This window comes from Tribolium madens, unplaced genomic scaffold (genome assembly GCF_015345945.1).
Source record: "Tribolium madens isolate multiple individuals breed KSU strain unplaced genomic scaffold, Tmad_KSU_1.1 Scaffold_91;HRSCAF=231;Tcas5.2_LG7, whole genome shotgun sequence".
NCBI lineage: Eukaryota > Metazoa > Arthropoda > Insecta > Coleoptera > Tenebrionidae > Tribolium > Tribolium madens.
The window spans coordinates 17619215-17635147 of record NW_025401063.1 but is presented as its reverse complement, the minus strand read 5'-3'; the positions used below and the strand labels follow the sequence as shown (position 1 = coordinate 17635147).

General features: G+C 33.7%; 5 protein-coding genes across 6 annotated transcripts in view; 3 read left to right on the top strand and 2 right to left on the bottom strand.

The window, feature by feature from the left end:
- Positions 1-317: 317 nt before the first annotated feature.
- LOC123010831 (GPI ethanolamine phosphate transferase 3) lies at positions 318-6032 on the bottom strand. Its single transcript, XM_044407977.1, has 5 exons — positions 5348-6032; positions 5015-5295; positions 3225-4966; positions 921-1312; positions 318-873 (listed from the first exon to the last, which is right to left on the bottom strand). The coding sequence occupies exons 1-5, from the start codon at positions 5894-5896 to the stop codon at positions 676-678; spliced, it is 3162 nt and encodes a 1053-aa protein (XP_044263912.1). The 5' UTR covers positions 5897-6032; the 3' UTR covers positions 318-675.
- LOC123010833 (trafficking protein particle complex subunit 13) lies at positions 5818-7878 on the top strand. Of its 2 annotated transcripts, XM_044407980.1 has the most exons (7): positions 5818-6261; positions 6310-6476; positions 6576-6688; positions 6738-6952; positions 6999-7225; positions 7419-7519; positions 7568-7878. In XM_044407980.1, the coding sequence occupies exons 1-7, from the start codon at positions 6228-6230 to the stop codon at positions 7827-7829; spliced, it is 1119 nt and encodes a 372-aa protein (XP_044263915.1). In that variant the 5' UTR covers positions 5818-6227; the 3' UTR covers positions 7830-7878. The 2 variants fall into 2 exon arrangements, with proteins under 2 accessions (XP_044263915.1, XP_044263914.1); XM_044407979.1 differs by having other exon boundaries at positions 5819-6261; positions 6310-6688.
- On the bottom strand, positions 7831-9772 carry LOC123010832 (tubulin--tyrosine ligase-like protein 12). The gene has a single exon (XM_044407978.1). It carries the CDS (start codon positions 9692-9694, stop codon positions 7892-7894), a length of 1803 nt encoding a protein of 600 aa, XP_044263913.1. The 5' UTR covers positions 9695-9772; the 3' UTR covers positions 7831-7891.
- Positions 9773-9946: 174 nt separating this feature from the next.
- On the top strand, positions 9947-11189 carry LOC123010891 (N-alpha-acetyltransferase 40). The gene is made up of 5 exons (XM_044408065.1): positions 9947-10085; positions 10136-10383; positions 10429-10587; positions 10638-10793; positions 10843-11189. Exons 1-5 carry the CDS (start codon positions 10080-10082, stop codon positions 11027-11029), a joined length of 756 nt encoding a protein of 251 aa, XP_044264000.1. The 5' UTR covers positions 9947-10079; the 3' UTR covers positions 11030-11189.
- A 561-nt stretch (positions 11190-11750) lies between these two features.
- LOC123010890 (adenylosuccinate synthetase) overlaps positions 11751-15933 on the top strand; it is a 12932-nt gene continuing 8749 nt past the window's right edge. Inside the window, exons 1-2 of the mRNA XM_044408064.1 lie at positions 11751-12162; positions 15252-15354. Of these exons, the coding sequence (XP_044263999.1) occupies positions 11980-12162; positions 15252-15354 (286 nt within the window). The 5' untranslated portion in view covers positions 11751-11979. The remainder of the gene's footprint in view (positions 12163-15251; positions 15355-15933) is intronic.

Below are 15933 nucleotides of genomic sequence, written 5' to 3'. Positions count from 1 at the left end.
ATGTCACTTGTCAAAACAATTGAAATTCGAATTAGAGCCTACTTAAATTTGGTAAAATAAACTGCATCATAAAAAAATCTCCAATTATTTTTTTGGTAGTACTTCCACTGCCGGCAACGGTGCTCAAAAAAAATGGCCGCCGGTAGTATTAATTAAAAAAATTAAATTAGTGGCAAAACCTAAAAATTATTTGCCGACAGCTGGTATGGTATATTCTTTTACTAGAAGAACCGATATAGCAGGTAAATAAAATACGTAAATAGAAACACACTTTTATTGTCAAAAAATATAAATAAGTAATTAACATTTTCTGCAAAACATATTTTATCCTCAACATCAAAACAAAATACTATCAAGAAACACAGAAAGACAATTATTACATCAAAAAGCAAAAAGACAATAAACAAAACATTAAAAGTCTTTTTCGACTAGATTATTAGCAGTACACAAAACTAAAGCTTATAATTTATTCTTTCGATTATATGCATTTTCTTATTGAAGTATTAACTAAAAGTCGACTATTATTGCTGCGATTACAATGTCTAAATGAATAACAAACCTGAGTGAGTCATTAATAGTAACATTTTCCTATTGTGAGTTCAAAATTATAGTATAACGTCTATAATAATTAGCACTTTAATTTCTTTCCATTGTCACACTCAAATAAATAATTTATTATCTACACCTTTTATTCAATGACACTATCAGTTGATCCACTTTAAAATTAATCCTCAGAAGCACCAAATAACTTAAATTAAGCACAACCAAAGTCACAAACATCCCAATCGATTCAAAAATCAATTTCGGCGCGAAAATTTTCCAAATCATCATATGCCTGCAGTGAATCGTCGCTGCCAACATTGTCGCAAAAACCTAAAAAAGACATCATTAAAATGACCCCAACCCATTACAAAACTCACCCTAATCCCGTGACAAATCATATACTTGCAAATGGTGGAGAATACAACCGTAATCATCAAACCATCACGCTCATACAACAAAACCTCTCCTCTCAAATTCTCCTTTTCAAGGATATTTCGGTTAATGGAAGTTGGCAACATGACCGACAACGTAAACGGCATTACAATCAGCAGAGGCACCAGAAATCCCACCAAAATTTGCGAACAAAATGTGTTCAAAATTATCAAACTTCCGAGGATATAATTGTGGCTGAAAACACCCGAAGTTCCCACGAAAGCCGCCTCCCAGATTATGTTGGGGAAGGAGGGTTGGTGGCCCGTCCCGTAGAAAAAATACTGGGCCAGAATCACCCACACCAGGAGGGACATGTTCGGAATTTCGAAAAGTTGTTCTAAAAATAGTATATTAAAGTACAAGTTGAAGAAGATGCAAAAAGTGCTTTATATCATTTTATAAATTAAGACGAAAATTTTAATTTTTTTTCTAGAGAATTTTGTGACAGTTGGCATCATTTATGTGGAAAAATTAACGCCAACGACTTATTAAAGAATAGACTCATTCTAAACGCAAAATAGAAAAAATCATTTTATTTTTGATAACTATGTCCTTAAAAAAACAATTGGATGTTTAAAGTCGGATTTACACAACTCAATTTCTACAAATTTACACAGGGAAGTGGCCACTATGGCCGACTTTACATTTTCAATCAAAACAATAATTTTTAATTATTCAACAGTTGGTAATCAATCAGATACCAAGTTTTTTTAAATGCTGTCATGGAAACGTGAACAAAAAATATCAAATAGCTTTGATGAGTCTAAATTCTCATTATCAAATTTAATTTAAAATCCGAAAAAAACTTAAAATTTCAAAATTAAGCAATAACAAGTCTTTACAAAAATTGAAAAAATTATCTTTCCTATTAGGTCACTGTTGCAAATTACCAATTCATAATGATTAATGAGTCTAAATAAAAATCTGGTCAAGAGTGCTCTGGAAATTTCTAAACGTATTTCTTGAATAGTGACTTCATTATCTGTCAAATCTGCCAATTTTTTAATTGGTCTTGATTTAAATATTGATTAAATTAAAACCAATTTTTTTTCTACAATAAACTCAAGGGTAGCATCCACAACATTTTCAGAAACACTCTTGATGAGACTTATGATATTATTTAATACGAATAGAAAAAATGTAGTACGATCAAAAAATAAATAAATTAGAGTAGGCGGTGATTAAAGTCCTTCAGATGGCAACTCTGATTTTTGACTTTAAATGTCAGCGGAAACTTTGACAAGTTTGAGTTTTATTCATTTTGAATGAAATACTGTTCGCTTTAGAGCAGAAAATTTTTATTGTTGCAAGTTATTACAAAAATGCTGTACACGATGAAATGAATGGTCATTTTCACTTTCAGTTTGTGCGGAAAATTTCCAGCCCAGATCGCACGGTATATGATACCAAGAACATGGATTTTTTTTTTTGAAAAACTCCAGTTTGACATTTGATCTTTTTTATGTCTATTTAATATGTTACAGTTGGAGACAAGATACTTTGGTAGTCAATGTCACTTGAGTGACATTAAATTGCAAAGCATGCTTTAGGACTGTTAACCTTATTTTTAGCCACTGTCAATCATAGTTGACAAGTTGTATGTACATATTTTTGATAGGAAAATATAATAGCTGTCATTAATTTGAAATTGTCATTCGTTTTAACGTTAAAGCTTGAATTGCATTAAAGTGTCAGAAAAGTGACGACCAAAGTATTTTGTCTCCAACTGTACCACAGATGATGAATATATTTTTTCATAATTATTCAGTAAAATACAAAAACATTGCCAATAAAAGCCACGAATCACGTTAATAGCTCCTAGTAAAAAATATTTAGGGTCATGGAAAAAATGTTAATAAAATTTTATCTATAAAAATTTAGAAGTTATGAGAGTTTAAATTTTGCATTTTGACTTTATATATTTCTGTTGGAAAAATAATTTTTCAAGTTTTTTTGCTACAGGCTATTAGAAGACGAAACAAAGAAGCTGTATCCTAAATTGTAACTCTGTTCAATATTATTTGTCGCTTTTATTGGCAAAATTTTTATACCTTTACTAAATAATTGTAAAAAAAACATATACAAGATCTTCAGTATCATTAACTAGACATAAATATGTCAAATGCCAAAAAATAAATGTCAAAATTTTGTGTGAAAAATTTCTTGCAAAAATTGTTGCCAACTGTAGAATATTAATCATCGCCTACTCTAATTTATTTATTTTTTGATTGACACAATATTCGACTTACCCATAGTAGTGGCTTTTTCAAGTCGGATTATCGAGGTGATTATCAAAACAAAAGCCGACGCAAGAAACATGATAACAGTTGCCGGCGCCACACCATCTCCATGAAGTAGAGCAAACAAATGGGTCAAAAAAATTCCAATTGAGATAAAAACAGCACTGTATGCAGTTCCAAGGCCGCACAAAATCGGAACATCATCCTGGTTTGGTTCATTGAAGAGTTTCTTCACTTTGTGGAACAAATGGGGGATAATATTTTGCCCCTCGACTGTCTTTTCGTTAGGTAAAATGTAAACACAGAGTGGTTTTAAAACCACGGTCAAAATTCCAGCAAAAGTGAGACCATAGACGGTCCACGCTAAAACATTAGCTTGCCATGGTCGTATTGCTTTATTTCTCGGGTCTCCAGGAAGTCGGTTGAGAACCCAAAAACCGCTAGTGCACACGACCAAAACCGTCGGTACGTATTTAAGGACAATAACCGTGAGGTTATAACCGTTCAAATTGCCACAATTACGCAACCAAACTTTGGTGATTGTCACAAAAAGGGCCAAAGTGATAAGAGTGATGATCCACTGCAGTTTCGAAGTTTCAGCTTTTGAGGTAAAAGAGTTGTAAGTTTCGTAACACCAAGGTTGCTCTAAACGGTCTCGACACCGCCAGAAATACATGGAAAATCGAACTAGAACCAACATCCCAAACGCGATCAACAGTAGTCTCAATTTCGGTCTAGGGATTTTTTTCTTTGTTTCACCCTGTCCCACACTCAAACTTCCGATTAGTATGACAGTAGTGAGTAAAAATAGCAGAACTGATGATTCCTCAACGACGAAACTGTTGGAAAAAAGGCCACACAAGTGGAAGACGAGGACTAAACGACAAATCAGATTCGGAATTCGCTCTTTTTTACTCCGGTCATACCAGTTGAGACTTATCAATTCCCAGTTTTGGATGACCAACATTCCTAACATGAATTGGGAGACAAGTCCGGTTGAAAAAAAAATCGTAGATGTTAGATTTGTCACGAAGGAGAAATGATACAAGATTGTTGAGGCGCAAACTGCGAGGAATAGAACCGAATAGGAGCAAGTCAGGAAAGAACTCATAAAAATTTCCGGGAGACGGTTATTTGGAATCCCATCTGTTATCACATAGACGAAAAACATTGACAGGAAAAGGAATAAAAGACCGCGAGTCATTGAAAACGAATCGAATTGAATCCAGACTTTCTCGCAAGTTTCGCGCAATTTTGTCAAAAAACCGAAACATTCTTCTGAAAAACTCGCAAATGAGGTTTCATCACTGACGTGGAAGAGTTTACTATTCAAAAGGGCGTAATTCTCGCGTAATTCTCTCAAAGTCGAGTCACTGAAAGTCTCAGGGGCTGATTTAGAGTAGTCTTCGATGTATATCAACATTTGTTGGACGTTCCCCCACAAATAAAATAACGACCATTGCCATTCAGGAATTTGCGAATTATTAACAACGGGAAGTGCGTCAAGAATCACCGTTCCTAGATTCGAAAATGGGATTGAAACTCCGAAAATTGACGCCATTGTGGGGACAAGACTGACTTGGCGAACAGTATTTAAAGAGTGGAGTGACAACAACTGTCTTTTAGAGTATACGAAGAGAGCTGAGGTGACCTCGTCATCGGCGTCGCCCCCATGATTGCCTGTTTCGGTCATTCCGTGGTCCCCAATGACAAACAGCATGGTGTTGGGGTCAAGTTTCTCCACAATGCTCCTAGAAATAATAATGAAAATTTTTGTAAAGAAATTTTAACGTTTTTACTCAATTACGATGTTCATTTCTGTTAATTTCCGCTGCATTTCAGAGTGGTTGGGGCCGTAGCGATGGCCACAATGATCCACTCCTAAATAGTGCGCTATTAGGAAACTCCAGTCATTATTTGATAACTCGGGATACAAGTGGGAATTAACCCCATCGTCGACTGTGTCTAAATCCCAGACATCGAAAGAGGGATAAGGGTATTTCCTGAGAAATCTATTGGGGTAGAGGCCGTCCCAAGTGTCGTCGCCTATCAAAACTGTGCTCAAGTTGTGTCTCAACAACTAAAATTTTTCTATAAATTAATTAATCTGAAAATGGAAGACAGTAACTAACTTGGTCAATAATATTGTCCTCGTTGATTTCATTTGTAGCGAAATTCGAGCCGGCATCAATAAAAGTTGGAAGACTTCCAGTCGTTAAAGCTTTAAGTCTTTGCATTGTTGTGGTAGGGGGGTCAGCGATGAATTTATACAATCTCGAATTGTCTGGTTGTTGCTTTAATAAAGTATTTATGACCGGCAATTTATTTTGAAACGGTAGAGGATTTTTTATGTTTTCGTCGTAGAGCGTAAAGTCGTATCGTAAAGCGTCTATTATCACGAAAACAATTCGTGCTTTTTGGGGCAAGCAAATGTCTGAAGCGCTGTTTATGTTTTGAAAAACATACGATAATTTTGTATTATCACTACATTGTTGTTCGTGGACACGTAATATTGTCGATTCTTCGTGAATGCAAGGAATTTCGGATATGGAGAGGCAAGTGGAGTTGGTTGTTTGGGCATTTTTAGAAAGGAGAAATCCGCGGGAAAAGAGCAGAATTGAGGATACTATCAAGTACGAGAACCATAACATGAATAAAAAATAGCAGCAGTGTTTACCCATTTTGCACTAGTCATTTAGAAAAATCACGTTTGGTTTAATTTCTAATTTCACACATTTCACCAATAACCTCACTTTTAAAATGTCAGACGCCTAGTCGGGCGTTTGGTCTACTCGACTACCAATTGAACTACACTAATAATAAACAAAGGTTTTAATGATAGAACGCAAAGTGTGCGGTTATTTATTAAAAGCAATAATTTTTAAATTACTTAAATTTGTTAAAATAATTTAGTCGAATCCTCTGTCGGCCGTTTGCACCACTCTACTTGTCAAAGTGACGTTTATCCAAACAAATAACCTCCCAAATTAAAAATCTTTAGTTTTCTAAAAAATGGAACCCGAGGAGCACCTGTTGGCTTTGAAGGGTGTGAAAGAGGGTTACCTTTTGTTTGATAATTTTTTTGTGTTTTTAGTGATGCGTCTTACACGCCCCACTTTGGCCACTCCTCTGCCAGTGACTTGTGATAGCAAGGATTTGCCTGGCAATTTATTAAATGTAGCTCTTCAACAAGACGCTGCGTCAGTTAAAGGCACTGAAACTTTGTCTATAGGTCAATTTTTACTTCTACCTCAAAGTCCGGTGAATATCTATTTGGGGGAGACTTTTTCTAGCTACATTTGTGTTTACAATGAAACTCAACATATTGTTAGTAATGTTAGTGTTAAAGTTGACTTGCAGACTACTTCTCAGAGATTGCCTTTATCCTCAAATCCCCCAACTCCTCAGCTGACTCCTGATGATACTGTCAATATTGTTATCCATCATGAAGTCAAAGAAATTGGAAATCACATGTAAACTCACAATTATTTGTACAATGTTTCACTATTGGTTAAATTGTAGTTTGGTGTGTGAAGTGTCTTATCAAAATGCTGTAGGAATTCTGAAATCATTCAGGAAATTTTTCAAAATCCAAGTACTTAAGCCCCTTGACGTCAAAACGAAATTCTACAATGCTGAAAACGATGATGTTTATTTGGAAGCTCAAGTGCAGAATATCACGACGGGCCCGATCTGTTTGGAAAAAGTCGCACTAGACGCTTCTCATTTATTTAAAGGTTCATTTTTACAAATTTTTATACAAATAATTATTTTTTTTTAAAGTTACATCGTTGAATGTGTCACCAACTGGTGAAAGCATCTTTGGCAAAACAACCCTCTTAAATCCTCTAGCCGTTTGCCAATTTTTGTACTGCTTATCACCCAATGAAAAATTATCATCAGATTTGAAAAGTTTAAGTGGGGCCACAAACATTGGCAAGTTGGATATAGTGTGGCGGTCGAATTTAGGCGAGAGGGGCAGATTGCAAACAAGTCAACTCCAAAGAATGGTAAGCAATAATAAATTTTAACATCCCAAAATAATAGAATCCTAAAATTTAGATTGAAAATTCTTCAAATACTTTAGGCAAAGTTAAGCAAATGTTTTTGAAAATATTCTTTGAATAATTGTTTTACTGTTTTGTAAGTGTTTAAACCACCCCAACTCGATTTGTGCAAAAATTACAACAAAAGATTTTTCAGGGACCTGATTACGGTGATATAAGATTATCAATAACTGAATTACCCAATTTCGTAGTCTTGGAAGAATTATTTGCCTTTAAATGCAGACTAGTTAATAATTGGTAAGTAAAATTATTTGTGAAATGATAATTTGTTTTTCGCCTTTTTAGTGAAAGAAGTGTTGAATTAATTATGTATTTGGATAACTCAGATGGCTTGGCTTGGTGTGGCATTTCTGGTCGAAAATTAGAAACCTTGCCACCACACTCAAGCCGAGTTTTAGAATTTAAAGCAATTCCCCTTATTCCAGGCCTGCATACCCTTTCAGGGATCAAATTAATTGACACTTTTCTTAAAAGGACTTACAACTACGATGATTTAGGACAAGTCTTTGTGATAGTTAATGATAATGTTGTTGGGAAAAGTATTTAAATAAGATGTATAATAAGTTTATTCAAAATAAATTGTTTTTTTTAACAAAAATAGACTATTTTTTACAATTTGATAAAAACATTCGAACTTTCATCCAGGAATAACAGTTTGAAAATATCGTTGTAAAAGTTTGGATAATACTGGCATGCCCTTTTGCAATCTGGAGTCCAGTTAATTTCTAACAATTTAGGCTGGATTTCTCGGGACTCTCCCCACTCCAGCATTAAATCGGCGGCGTACAAAGCCCGAGATTGTGGACTGTGGGCAATTCCACAAGGGGGCTCTTCCTTAACAGCACCCTCTAATACGGTTCTGAGGACCCCCAAAATTGATTTTTGTATACCCTCCCAAGCGAAATTCGGGTACTGTTGTTCCCAAAAAATCCGAAATTCGGAGCATAGCATATGTTTGAGTTCGACATTTTGTTCATAATTCATCACAGTGAAATGTTTTTCAAAGTCGTGAAAGTCTTTCAATTCAAACGGTTTGTTAGCAAAACGCACAAAAAACTCGCTGTAAACGTACGCTTTTAGGGGTTTAACACTTTTGAGGAGGATCACGTAACGAATATCAAATTTAACAGAGCCGCATTCAGGTCGGTTGAACAAAACCGGGTTGCTGATGTATTTTTGGGCTATTTTGGGCCCTGTTGCGGGGAGTCTCATTATGTAATTGAGATTATCGGTGATGTGGATGTCTAAACTCCGGGCTAAATTGTATGGTTTGATGATCCAGAAATTTTCTTGACCTTTGCGATGTTGAAAGTAACTCACAAAGTTACCAATTTCGGTCCTTAGATTGTAAGTTACTGGAAACCATTTCGAGGATTCCATTGAGTGGTTTTGCGTTTTGGCCGATTTGCGACAAGTCAAACAGAGTAAATCCTTGACTGTTATGACGTACTCAAATGGAAATTGATTAACGAATTTTTGAGGAGCTTCACTCAATTTGGAAAAGTCTTTAAAATGGCACGTGAGCCACAAAATATCTGCCTTGTCCTCTTCGTCGACAAACTCGAATCTTGTATCAGTCAAAAATTCTTTTATGAGACTATATTCGGTGAAAACTTTGTACTTGTCGCGTTTATTTTGCGATTGATTTAACTGACTCAAATCGGGTAAACTCTCCTTGATGTGGCCGCTTAAGTAGTAGTCCGGGCCTGGCATTTCGGGCTCGAAACTCATGTCAAACTCGTGGGGCACCCAGGGTAATAAAGCGGCCCGTTTTTGGACCAAATCCTGGACCCCTTCAGCAAAATCCGCAAAAATAAACTCTTCTTCTGAAACATCCGCAATTGGGAAAAGCAATGAATAGGTAATTTGCGCATCCACGTGTACAAAAGGCACGACTCTACAATTCGGAGTATCACTATGCATCACAGCCGAGCCGATTTCGTCCATAACATACCAAACGGGCAATCGCTCTTCGATATTTTCCGCGTTTCCGATTGAATAAGTGTTGCAAAGTTTCCAAATGTCGGTGAAAACCCGCTCTGCGACCTCCTCTTTCGGTAGATTATCGTTTAAACCCAGAATATTGCACAAACGGCTCCGAAGAGAGTCGAATTGGAGGAGTTGATTTTTCGCGTGGCTCACTCGAAATGTCCATGCATGATCGATTAAGTAAATGTGTTTGGGGTCGGACTTATCTATGTCGGTGATTGCTTGTAGGCCCCATGCCGGCTCGTGGGGCAGGCGTTCACGTTCATAGTCGATTTGGAGGAGTTGGAACGTTTCGCCGGCATTGAAAAGTTGGGTTTGAATTTTTTCGTTTAGGGTGCTCCAATAGATTTCCGGGATTCCGGATGAGGTCAGTTGGTCGCGATGGAGGTTGAGGAATGCGTCCAGGCCGAATGTGCGACCCATTACTTCTTAAACCGGATTTATTTGATTTTAATTGAGGATTATAACCTATAAACTGCTTATGACAAGTTTGACATTAAACACTTGGTGCAACTTAAACCGAACTCCCATTTCACCAAATTTAATTTTTCGCAATAAAAAATTTGTAACACCCAAAAATAAATTCTTTAATTTTATACTTAACTTAACACATGTGTTGCAAGTTTTTGAATTAATGTAATAATTTCTTTTTATTAGTTTAATTATTTTTGTCTAGGAATAATTATGTTTTGTGGGAATTCTATAAAATGGAATTGCAATTATAACCCACATTTGAGAAATACCAGCTCTCATTATTGTTTGTTTTTAAAGTTGTATTAAATTAAATTATATTCAATTTTGTGCTATCATGGGGGTAAGTTGCTTTTCCCTTTGTTTTTTCTTAATTGTGATTGAAATTTCCAGCGAAAAAGTTCGGTTAAAAGCAAAGAAAAGCGGTTGAAGCGCAAAGAGGAACAACAAAAAATTTTGTTAGCGATGTCTGTTGTGGATAAAGCAAATAAATTAACAGACCCTTTAGAACCGTTTCCAGTATTTAGAAAGTTTAATAAAAATGGGATTGAGGCTGAATTATTTATAAAAAGAGTGACTGACTTAGATGAATCAACCAAGTCTTGGATTTTTAATTTAACAAAAAGAAATATGCAATTAAAGTAATTTTTGATATTATTTAAAACTGTGATAATTAGAGTTTTTAGGTATGAGCAGTGTTCCTGGGGTTGGAATGATAATAAAAAAATGGAGGAATTGATGGATGAAGCTGCTTGGTATCTGATAGCAAAGGGTGTAGATGGTACTTTTCTCGGTTTTTCCCATTTTAGGTTTGATATGGATGAAGGAATTGAAGTTCTCTATTGGTATTTAATACAATTTACAGTTTCAAAATGTTTCATTTCTTAATTTTCAGTTACGAATTACAATTAGAACCAGCAATTCAAAGAAAAGGTCTAGGAAAATTTATGATGCAAATTTTAGAGCTTGTAGCTTTCAAAAATAATATGAGGAAAGTGATTTTAACCATTCTTAAAAATAATCACTATTCAAAATTCTTCAAGGCTTTGAAGTAAGTAAACAGGGAAGATAAATAACATTTTTTGATTTTACATTTATAGTTACGAGATAGATGAGACTTCCCCGATTGATTATCAAGATGAAACTTTTCCTTATGAAATTCTGAGTAAATTTAATAAGCGATTAGCAAGTTCAACAACCCCAAATGTGAATAATAAAAAACCTGGTCAGTCTAATGGACATCCACATTGCTGCTCTGGCCATCATCACCACCCACTGATGTCGTAATTTGTATTTTCTTTGTAAAATGAATTTCTGTGTAACAATTTTTACATTTTTTATTAACTGAAAGTATTTTGTGAGATCTGAACATTTAGATTTCCACGACGAACTTAGATTGTATTTCATTAAAAGTACTTTAATTTTTTATAATAAAACATTTTTTCGAGTTATTTTTACCTGAAATAAACCTTTGAATTTATAAGATTGGCAAAACTGCAAAAAAATTCTTAGTTTGTTGATTTGACGTCTTGACATTTGAAGGTTATAAAATGAAATAAGTAATGTTTGAATAAATTGTGGTTATGTAATTAATACTCTAATTAGTAGGTGCTTTTTGGATTTGATGCTATTTTACTCGAGTTAAGTTTAATTTGTATTTTCTTTGTAAAATGAAATTCTGTGTAACAATTTTTACATTTTTTATTAACTGAAAGTATTTTGTGAGATCTGGACATTTAGATTTCGACGACGAACCTAGATTGTATTTCATTGAAACTACTTTAATTTTTTACAATAAAACATTTTTTCGAGTTATTGTTTTTACCTGAAATAAACCTTTGAATTTATAAGATTGGCAAAATAGCAAAAAAAATTTCTCAGTTTGGTGATTTGACGTCTTGACATTTGAAGGTTATAAAATGTTGAAAACTGAAATGAGTAATGTTTGATTAAGTTGTGGTAATGTAATTAATACTCTAATCAATAATTAGTAGTTGTTTTTTAGATTTGATGCTAGTTTACTCGAGTTAATTAAAATTCTTCAACTTGGCCCCGCTAAAAACACTAAATTGTTGCTTGAAACCCCATCTTCGTGCTCTATTCTCCGCCCATGTCGAAACCAAAGCGCAAACGCGAAACCCTGAATCCTCGATTTAGCGCGTTTCTCCTAAAATCCATTCAGTGACGCACGTCAGTTCCTCTTCAGTGTCTTTGTGGTGTTGCTCGAAGTGCAAGAAATGGCGAGTGGCGTGGAAGTCAACGGAGTGAATGGCTCCCCTCGAAAGAGGGCCCGTTTAGTCCCTCGCGGTGACCACGAATCCAAAGTTATCGTGATTCTAGGGGCCCAATGGGGTGACGAAGGCAAAGGGAAGGTTGTCGATATGTTGGCCGAAACTGTTGATATTGTTTGCCGGTGTCAGGTAGGTTTTTACAAGTTGTTATGCATGGAATTGGAGAGATACGACAAAGTAAGTGCTGTGGAAAATTGGAAAAAACGACCTTTATGTAACAGGAACGTTGGGAGGCGGATAAAAATGGTTTATTTGATTTCTGATTGCGAAATTTTCGAAAAATTCATTCATGCAAGACAGTTTTGGGTTTAATTTGGGGCAAACATTGAGCAAACGAAAATAATTACAGCTGCTTGCGCTTTTCAATGTTATTGTAGGTGTTCTATATTCATAATGCACATTCAAATATTTATAGAAACGGTCTATCATGTGATTCTGATGGGCAACGCAATTTTATTTTTTTTTTCAAATTCCTACAATTACTGCAACAGACATAACAATTAATAATTATTTAAAAGACTTCCTAACGATAACAATGTTTGTGATTGTAACATTTGATTGTTGCAATTGTTCATTTTTGGTTCATGTGACCGGAGATGAGATTCTGTTTAATGTTAAGTGCTGATAAAACTGAGCGACCTTGTAGAGATATCCGTGGCGGAGGGTGAAATATTTTGGCAAAATGAAAATTTTTAAGTAGAATTTTCTCAAACCTAGGGTATTTTTTAAAATTAATTATAATAAAATGTAAAGTTTCTTAAACTGCGTCATTTATCGGAACTATTCTGTTAAGTGCTTTATTTAGTTAAAAAGGACAAATTTCAAGGTTTGATAATTTATCAGTTTCGTTTTATTTTAATAAATTTATATTGAAAATTTGGCACGTAAAAAAACATTAAAACATTAAAAAAGTAAACGAACTTTGTTAATATTTCGTTTTCTTTTCCGTTTATGACAAATTCAAGATTTTAGGTCATAGATAACACTAACAGCTTATATTTACACTATTAAATAGTTTTGTTACAAGTGATAATGTACTGAAAATTGATAAAAATATTATTCATACATACAGGGGGTGCGCTAGAGCTCGCGCCGCAGAGAAAAATTTCAAGTAAGATAAGATACCAGGAACATGGAAAAAATGTTCCTGGTAAAAAAAAATTCTGTCAAAAAAATTTGACATTTATTTTTGACATTTGACATTTTTTTATATCTATTTAATGATACTGATGATATGTTTTTTATACAATTATTTAGTAGAGGTACAAAAATTTGGCCAGTAAAATCCACAAATAATATTAAACAGAGTTACAATTTAGGATACAGCTTCCTTGTTTCCTCTTATAGCCTGTAGCAAAAAAACTTGGAAAATTATTTTTCGAACAGGTCAAATTGCAAAATTTTATGCAAATTTTTATAGATAATTTTTTTTAACATTTTATTCAAGGCCCTAAATATTTTTTACTAGGGGCTATTAACGTGATTCGTGGCTTTTATTGGCAAAGTTTTTGTATTTTTACTGAATAATTATGAAAAAATATATTCAAGATCATTGGTGGTACAGTTGGAGACAAAATACTTTGGTCGTCACTTTTCTGACACTTTAATGTAATTCAAGCTTTAACGTTAAAATGAATGACAATTTCAAATTAATGACAGCTATTATATTTTCCTATCAAAAATATGTACATACAACTTGTCAACTATGGTTAACAGTCCTAAAGCATGCTTTACAATTTAATGTCATTCAAGTGACATTGACGACCAAAGTATTTTGTCTCCAACTGTAATATATTAAATAGACATAAAAAAGTCAAATGTCAAAATGGAATTTTTCAAAAAAATTTTCCATGTTTTTGGTATCATATACCCTGCGATCAAAAAAAATAAATTAGAGTAGGCGTCGATTAAATTCTGCAGTTGGCAACACATTGGCTGGGAATCTGGGCTGTAAATTTTCCACACAAACTGAAAGCGAAAATGAATTGTAATAACTTGCAACAATAAAAATTTTCTGCTCTAAAGTGTACATTATTTCATTCAAAATAAAACGCAAACTTGTCAAAGTTTCCGCTGACATTTGATGGCAAACATCAGGATTGCCGTCTGAAGGACTTTAATCACCGCCTACTCTTATTATTATTATTTTTTTTTTTTGATCGCACGGTATTAATTGCCATTTTTCTTCTCAGGCGAGTTCTGAAACAACCTGTTTGTACTGAAATTACTTTTAGTTTAGGTAATTCTAATCTAATTCATTTTAAATTTTATAAAACTGAAACGTGATGTTTAAAAAAAAGAGAAAAAAATTTTTTGTGTTAAAGAAATTTGAAAGTTCGAAATGAAAATTAGGTATTATTGCACAATGTTTTGTAGTGAATGAATAAGATGATCTTTTAAACTTTTGTTGAGTAGTAACTAGATAATACCTACTCCTCGCGTAATATTATCTTATGTTTGAAATTGAATGAGATCATCTTCAAATAATTAAAAACGCTCTCTCATTTTATTATTAAGACGACATTCTTGTAAGTTAAATTGAAGAAATAGTGTTTTTCTAACAAGTAATCAATTTTGCCAAGGTTTTCGAACTGAACATCGATTTCAGTTATTATTCAAGAAACCTTGAAATTTGTTTTCAAGGTGTCGTAACAATATATTTTTTATTAATTACATAATTAAAGAAAAGTTCGTTTTTTCAACTTAAAATTCAACAAGTTAGATTAACCGAATCGTCCAAATCTTGTTGGAATTTATAGTAAAGAATAATTGATGACAGTGGCATCAAATGCAAAACTTTCCGTAAGTGACGCAATAATTTCGAAATACGTTTCATATTGCCAGAAAGTCACTTTTATTTAATTTTTTTGAACAAATGCTGAGCCAATTTTATTCCCGTGTGAAACTGTTGATTAAAAACTAAACTGTGGTATTTTAAGATGTTTATTTTTAATAGTATTAGGTATCTTCATTGCATGTGAAAAACGTGCCTTTAAACCGTTCCAATTAATTATTGTTATAAAACGTTCTGTAATTAAATTTTACGTAACAATTAAATTTACGTAACTTCGGTAATTAAAATAGCTTTTTAAACCTTACGATAGTTTTTTTTTACATTTCCACAATCTTGTTGGAAGTCATAACAAACAGGTCAAAGCACTTGCCGTATCTTTTTTGTTTGTTTGGCATTTAATTTGAAATCCAGTCTTCTTTTTCAGGGTGGAAATAATGCAGGTCATACAGTGGTAATTGAAGGGGTGGAATACGACTTTCATCTCTTACCCAGTGGAATTATACATCCCAAATGCCACTCGGTAATTGGTAAGCTTTTATTGCTTTTATTATACGACATACGAAAATAGATTTTCGGCGAAAATTTTGTTTTGTAAATTGTTGTTTTTGTTGGCAAGGGTATGTGTAAATATTGTGATATAACAGCCACACACCGGGGAGATTTAATTGTAATCTGTATTATTAGACTAATAAAACCACATGCCAAATAAAAAATTGATAATGGGGGAATTACCAAAACACCAAATTCAGCTGCCAACTTGCCAGAAGTTGGTTTAAATTTTGTTGCTGAAAATAAAAACATTGTGGTGCAAAATAAGCTGTGAATGACAAGTCCTTGATCTTTACGTCAACGTAAACCAACACAAGCATTTTTTCTCAACAGCAAAAATGATGGAAAATTGGTTGGTGATGCTGATTCTTTCGATTATTATAACATTCGCCATTCGCTCTTTTGCACTATAAAAGATACAGGGTGTTTATAAAATAATGTCAAAAGAATTGTAAAAATTTTGTGAACGTATGTCTTACATGCATTGGTACGTTTAATAAAATTATTAAATTATTAATAATTATTAATTATTAAATTATTTGAAATATTTTAGTTCT

Coding starts and splice junctions, on each gene's coding strand:
- LOC123010891 (XM_044408065.1), top strand. Junction 10,384..10,428: donor AAAAGAAATATGCAATTAAA/GTAATTTTTGAT, acceptor TAGAGTTTTTAG/GTATGAGCAGTGTTCCTGGG. Junction 10,588..10,637: donor GGAATTGAAGTTCTCTATTG/GTATTTAATACA, acceptor CTTAATTTTCAG/TTACGAATTACAATTAGAAC.
- LOC123010831 (XM_044407977.1), bottom strand. CDS start 5,896: ATGGGTAAACACTGCTGCTATTTTTTATTCATGTTATGGTTCTCGTAC. Junction 5,296..5,347: donor AGGACAATATTATTGACCAA/GTTAGTTACTGT, acceptor GAAAAATTTTAG/TTGTTGAGACACAACTTGAG. Junction 4,967..5,014: donor GAAATGAACATCGTAATTGA/GTAAAAACGTTA, acceptor TATTATTTCTAG/GAGCATTGTGGAGAAACTTG.
- LOC123010832 (XM_044407978.1), bottom strand. CDS start 9,694: ATGGGTCGCACATTCGGCCTGGACGCATTCCTCAACCTCCATCGCGAC.
- LOC123010833 (XM_044407979.1), top strand. CDS start 6,228: ATGGAACCCGAGGAGCACCTGTTGGCTTTGAAGG. Junction 6,953..6,998: donor CGCTTCTCATTTATTTAAAG/GTTCATTTTTAC, acceptor TTTTTTTTAAAG/TTACATCGTTGAATGTGTCA. Junction 7,226..7,418: donor CAAGTCAACTCCAAAGAATG/GTAAGCAATAAT, acceptor AAGATTTTTCAG/GGACCTGATTACGGTGATAT.